The sequence below is a fragment of the Sinocyclocheilus grahami genome, unplaced genomic scaffold (genome assembly GCF_001515645.1).
Source record: "Sinocyclocheilus grahami isolate Dianchi unplaced genomic scaffold, SAMN03320097.WGS_v1.1 scaffold180.1, whole genome shotgun sequence".
Classification (NCBI taxonomy): Eukaryota; Metazoa; Chordata; class Actinopteri; order Cypriniformes; family Cyprinidae; genus Sinocyclocheilus; species Sinocyclocheilus grahami.
Genome location: NW_015505359.1, coordinates 1,186,645 through 1,193,083, shown reverse-complemented (window position 1 = coordinate 1,193,083; position 6,439 = coordinate 1,186,645). Strand labels below are relative to the sequence as shown.

Sequence of the window (6,439 nt, the reverse complement as noted above, 5' to 3'; positions counted from 1 at the left end):
CTTTAGGTGCTTTTTTGCTAATTCTAAGTGTGTTTTCATGTGCCTTCACTGAGGAGAGGATTGAGTTTGGCCACACCACCATAAAGACCAGATCGGTGGAGTGTTGCAGTGATGTTTGTCCTTCTGTAGGTTTCTACTATCTCTCCACATATGATCATAGAGCTCAACTAGAGTGGCCATCAGGTTCTTGGTCACCAGTCTAACCATAACCCTTCTCCATTGATTGCTCAGTTTGGCCAGGAGGCCAGCTCTAGGAACAGTCCTGGTTGTTTCAAACTTCTTCCAAGAGTAATGGAGACTACATGCTTCTGCAAACCTTCAATGCAGCAGAATTTTTTCTGAACTCTTCCCCAGATGTGTGGCTTGATGCAATCCTGTTTTTGAGCTCTACAGGCAGTTATTTTGACCTCAGGGCTTGGTTTTTGCTCTGATACGCATTTTCAGTTGTTAGACCTTTTATTGGCCAGATTTTTCCATTGGCATTTGGATTTTTCTTTCAAAAAAAGAGCTCAGTTTGGCCAGGAGGCCAGCTCTAGGAACAGTCCTGGTTGTTTCAAACTTCTTCCAAGAGTAATGGAGACTACATGCTTCTGCAAACCTTCAATGCAGCAGAATTTTTTCTGAACTCTTCCCCAGATGTGTGGCTTGATGCAATCCTGTTTTTGAGCTCTACAGGCAGTTATTTTGACCTCAGGGCTTGGTTTTTGCTCTGATACGCATTTTCAGTTGTTAGACCTTTTATTGAGAGGTGTGTGCCTTTCCAAATAATATCCATTCAATTGAATTTGCCACAGGTTATCTTTACATCTACAAGCGATATGAATGCTCCTGAGCTACATTTCAACTGTCCCAGATATACTTATGCAATAGAAAGTAGTTACGAATTGCCATGGGACTGTGTTGGACATAAGAAGAATAAAATGAACAGGAGAGGATGCCTGGAGTTCTAATTAAAAAAGTAAAAAATACATTGAAATGAAAATGCTACTTTTACCTTGCGTATCAATTTTCATTATGCATTTCAGAGAGCATTGCAATGTAGGGAGGATTTCGCAACATTTCTATTATGGGGGAAAACTGCAGGTTAAAGTTAATCAGGTCTTTAGCTTGATACATCCAAAGCTCTTTATCCACTTCTGAGGTGGTGAATAAAATTATTTTAGGGAGATAAAGGTTTTATGTTTATGAAATATTTGAATTATCTTCTCAGATTAATCAAATTAGTCAAATTATCACTTTCACCTTATGCTCCTTCCTGAAGAATACAGAATCTTCCAAAGATCTATCCCAACAAAACCAACAGGGGTAACATCCTGATTGTTATCTTTAACCTTTAACCAGATTTTTCAATTGGCATTTGGATTTTTCTTTCAAAAAAAGCAGCCGCGACCAATAAAAGCTCTGTGTTTTGTTCATCATGATAATCTTCACAAATGAACACAACTTTTATGAATTTTGAAGACTCAATGCAATCCCCAGAAGTAAAAGCTAAATGTGGGCTATAAACAAGCTACACCATTCGCATGACTTTAACATCACCATCACTACATTTCTGACAACTATGTATTTAACAAAAAGAAAACTTTAAAAATGACTTTAATGCTTAATGTCCCTGTCCCCGACAATCTCTGTAGTCCCATTTAGCCACTTGTTAAAAAACGCCTTTTTCAAGACAAGTAAAACATTTATATAAAATCACAAATAATTATGTATTTTATGTCACAGAATAAGATTTAAAAATATCTTGAGCTTGTGTTAACCACAGACCTTATCTCAGGCATTTAACCAAAAACCTATCAACTTCGGGACGATGGAACCGGAAGTGCTAAAATGCTAACTTGTTTCCGGGTTTTGCTCTACAAGAATAAGTCATCCCTTCAACACTATATGAGTAAAATACACGTTTTCCTCACAGCCCCGTTTTCGTTCAAAAAAGTTTTTTTAAATGGCGCCTACTTGGACGAAGGTCTACTTCATTCCATTTTATTAGGGGCACTGGCCCTTTAAACCGGTGCGGAAGTGCCTTACTAGTGTAAAACGTCACGTACAATGTCAAACGAATGAATCACTTGTACAAGGTAATGTGCCGCAACTAGTAATTTCCAGTTCCATGTCATTCTCTATCCCCTGACATAAGCTTATCTCTGGCTAGTCAGCCGACAATTCGTAGAGAGGTTAGGGTTAGGTTATTTTAGGACGGACCGAGGACAAGAAAGAAGATTGCTTTGAGGTCGAGAGTAACTTGAAGAATGGCTGCATCTAAATGTACGCAACTGACTGCTGCTCTGAGTAGACAGTTACTGGACTCGGTGGACTGTGTACTATTTGACTGCGACGGCGTAATATGGAGAGGGGACCAAGCCATCTCCGGAGCCCCTGAGGTTATCAGTTCACTGAAGAAAAACGGAAAACGGGTGTTTTTTGTAACAAACAACAGCACAAAAACCCGACAAATGTACGCGGATAAATTAGGCAAGCTCGGTTTCGATGCCACCGCGGACGAGGTGTTCGGGACAGCGTACTGCTCGGCGGTGTACCTCAAAAATGTATGTAAACTCGACGGAAAAGTCTATTTAATTGGGAGCAATGCGATGAGACAGGAGCTCGAGGACGTGGGAATCCGGCCGGTCGGTGTGGGACCTGACCCCGTCTCAGGAGTTCAGAAAGACTGGGCGAATGTGCCTCTCGATAAGCAGGTCCAAGCTGTATTGGTCGGTTTTGATGAACATTTCAGTTACATGAAGCTCAATAGAGCTCTGCAGTACCTTTGTAACCCCGACTGTCAGTTCGTGGGAACTAACACGGACACGAGGCTGCCTCTGGAGGGAGGCAAAGCGGTCCCGGGTAAACAGATATGAATGACATCACAAATATGTATTACCGAATGGCGTGTTATCACAACGACCTTGTCTTCCGCGTGTCTACAGGGACAGGGTGCCTCCTAAGGGCGGTAGAGACCGCTGCACAACGCCAAGCTCAAGTGGTCGGAAAACCCAGCAACTTCATGTTCGAGTGTGTGGCCAGCCAGTTCGGTCTGGACCCTGAGAGGTGTCTGATGGTCGGAGATAGACTGGACACTGACATCATGCTAGGCTCAAACTGTGGCCTGAAGACCTTGCTGACCCTTACAGGAGTTTCTACTGTAGCAGAAGCCCAGGCAAACCAGAAGAGCCAATGTCCACATCAGCAAAAAATGGTGCCTGACTACTATATAAACAGCATTGCTGATATTTTACCTGCTCTACAAACATAGTCAGTGTTTACTTGGATTTCACCCACTTTAATAGAGAATATTATTTATCAATATATGGGTACCAGTATTTTAATATTATAGTTAATCTAAATAGAAATTGTTCATCTCTACATGTATGCAGTATGATTTACTGTCATCAAGGCTTCATTTCAAACTGGCCTACCTCTTTTTTAAATAACCCACTATTTTTTATTTTAGGTAATATAAGGGCAATACGTTTTTATTTTTGTGCTACTGTTTATTTTGTCTGTGCCTCCTAAGGGCGGTAGAGACCGCTGCACAACGCCAAGCTCAAGTGGTCGGAAAACCCAGCAACTTCATGTTCGAGTGTGTGGCCAGCCAGTTCGGTCTGGACCCTGAGAGGTGTCTGATGGTCGGAGATAGACTGGACACTGACATCATGCTAGGCTCAAACTGTGGCCTGAAGACCTTGCTGACCCTTACAGGAGTTTCTACTGTAGCAGAAGCCCAGGCAAACCAGAAGAGCCAATGTCCACATCAGCAAAAAATGGTGCCTGACTACTATATAAACAGCATTGCTGATATTTTACCTGCTCTACAAACATAGTCAGTGTTTACTTAGATTTCACCCACTTTAATAGAGAATATTATTTATCAATATATGGGTACCAGTATTTTAATATTATAGTTAATCTAAATAGAAATCGTTCATCTCTACATGTATGCAGTATGATTTACTGTCATCAAGGCTTCATTTCAAACTGGCCTACCTCTTTTTTAAATAACCCACTATTTTTTATTTTAGGTAATATAAGGGAAATACGTTTTTATTTTTGTGCTACTGTTTATTTTGTCTAACCAGAAGATCAGATGGTATGATTATGGAAAACTAACCTTACAATATTACATTATATTAAATATATACACTACACTCTTAAAAATAAAGGTTCCAAAAGGTTTTTTTTTCATGCAGTCATGCCACGTCAGAATCTTGGGTTCCTCAAAGAACATTTCTTAAAAGAACTATTTATTTTCTTAGTGTGAAGAACATTTTAAGTATCTAAAGCACCTTTTTCTGTTATAAAGAACCCTTTGTCCAGTGGAAAGGTTCCATGAATGTTAAAAGTTCTTCACCTTTATTTTTAGCAACAGGTAAAGGATTTCTGCTTGAGTCTCCTATTTTTTGTATTGGACCAGAAGATCAGATGGTATGATTATGGAAAACTAACCTTACAATATTACTTTATATTAAATATATACACTACACTCTTAAAAATAAAGGTTCCAAAAGGTTTTTTTTCATGCAGTCATGCCACGTCAGAATCTTGGGTTCCTCAAAGAACATTTCTTAAAATAACTATTTATTTTCTTAGTGTGAAGAACATTTTAAGTATCTAAAGCACCTTTTTCTGTTATAAAGAACCCTTTGTCCAGTGGAAAGGTTCCATGAATGTTAAAAGTTCTTCACCTTTATTTTTGAGAGTGTACTATTCAAAAGTTTAGGTCAATAAGATTATTATTATTATAATGAAATAAATTTAATATTTTATTCAGCATAGATGCATTAAATTAAACAAAAGTGACAGTAAATAATTTTACAACGTAACAAAAGATGTGTTGTTTTAAATGTTTTATTTATCGAAGAATAGGGGGAAAAAACAGTATAATGGATTCCACAAAATATTAGGCAATGCTGCTTTTTTAATATTGATAAAGATAAGAAATGTTATCAAATCAGCATATTAGAATGATTCCTGAAGGATCATGTGGCACTTGAAAATGAAAACTCACCTTTGCCTCACAGGAATAAACTGTCAAGTATCCTATTTTTACCAAATGAATGAGAATTGCTTTGGTGTATTTAACTGGATCTCGTTCTTTTGGACGCAGCAGCTTTTTGAGACCTTATGCACCATGTGTACCTAAAACATAAAGGTGGCTGGCAAACTGACTGACACTTGAACGCGGCACCACCCCAGTGCTCTTTGGTAGATTAGAGAGCTCTTTTGGCTGCTTTCTCCTCCGTGACTCCAGAAAGGGAGTAATGGACCGCACCAGCTCAGGAGGGCTTTAGTGTAGCCGAGTCCGAATTCCACAGACCATCTGATCCACCTTGGCTGGATCGCATTACAGGATGGGACCACATGGTGCACAATGGCCACTCTGTTGGCTTTTTCCTCTTATAAGTCACCACTGGAAAGACAGAGCTCCCTTCCGCAAATAGAGCAGAGACCTGTGTTGGACACACTTCTCTCAGCACTTAACAAGTTGATTCATGCGTTGGGTTATGAGCTGTGCAGAGCGGGATGGGTTGATGAACCGATAAGTATCGCTGACCACTTAAAATCTTGGTCTCAGTTGAGATTTTTGCATCATTGCGTTTGATTAAAGCCATTAGAAAAGTTTTTGGAAACTCAATCCGTGGTCAATAGCCTTTTGAACAAGATTTCCAATTTTTGGTGCACAATGAGCTATTGAGAAGCATAAACTGCCATTACTCTGCTTTAACAAGTGTCTATCTGATCTCTCAGAGGAGTAAGTGGTGTAATTACAAATGCCTTTTGTGCTAGAGGACACACTTAAACCCTTCAAGACACAATTATATGATCGGTTATACAGTGTATGCGTTTACACAGGACCAGCTATAGTGACTCTGTATCACACCATTAGAGGATAATTTAGTCGGCGATGATACACAGTGAGATATGTCATGATTCTCACAGGTTCGTCAGGTCTGGGTGGTGGGAAATCAGACTGAAAAACACACCGAGTTTTTGGGAGTGCTGTCCAGCAGCCGTGTGGAAGCTTCCACCCTTCAAGAACCTCTCCAGTCCCTCTGTCAGCAGGCCTCTGTGTACTGGACTAGAAGATCTGATGGTAAGAGTGTGTCAGTATTACATTCTGTTACACTAAACTGATCAAAAGTGAAAGTAAAGACATTTATAATGTTACAAAAGTTTTATATTTAAAATAAATGCTGTCTTTTAAACTTTCTATTCATCACAGAATCCTGAAAAAAAACTGTACTTAATTTTTCACAAAAGTATTAGGCAGCACTATGTTTTCAATTTTTCTTGAACACCAAATCAGCATATTAGGATGATTTCTGAAGAATCATGTGACACTGAAGACTGGTGAAAAATGAATGCAAAGGAAACTTTTATCAAAAACTTTTTTTTTATTTTACCGACCCCAAACTTTTGAAGGAGGTAATATATATATATA

General features: G+C 39.2%; 1 protein-coding gene and 1 pseudogene across 1 annotated transcript; one reads left to right on the top strand and one right to left on the bottom strand.

Annotated features, from left to right (window-relative positions):
• Nucleotides 1-2,059: 2,059 nt before the first annotated feature.
• Nucleotides 2,060-3,458, top strand: LOC107594223 (phosphoglycolate phosphatase-like). Its single transcript, XM_016284182.1, has 2 exons — nt 2,060-2,844; nt 2,928-3,458. The coding sequence occupies exons 1-2, from the start codon at nt 2,250-2,252 to the stop codon at nt 3,251-3,253; spliced, it is 921 nt and encodes a 306-aa protein (XP_016139668.1). The 5' UTR covers nt 2,060-2,249; the 3' UTR covers nt 3,254-3,458.
• A 2,473-nt stretch (nt 3,459-5,931) lies between these two features.
• Nucleotides 5,932-6,439, bottom strand: part of LOC107594204 (target of rapamycin complex subunit lst8-like) — an 8,107-nt pseudogene continuing 7,599 nt past the window's right edge.

Coding starts and splice junctions, on each gene's coding strand:
- LOC107594223 (XM_016284182.1), top strand. CDS start 2,250: ATGGCTGCATCTAAATGTACGCAACTGACTGCTGCTCTGAGTAGACAG. Junction 2,845..2,927: donor GGGAGGCAAAGCGGTCCCGG/GTAAACAGATAT, acceptor GCGTGTCTACAG/GGACAGGGTGCCTCCTAAGG.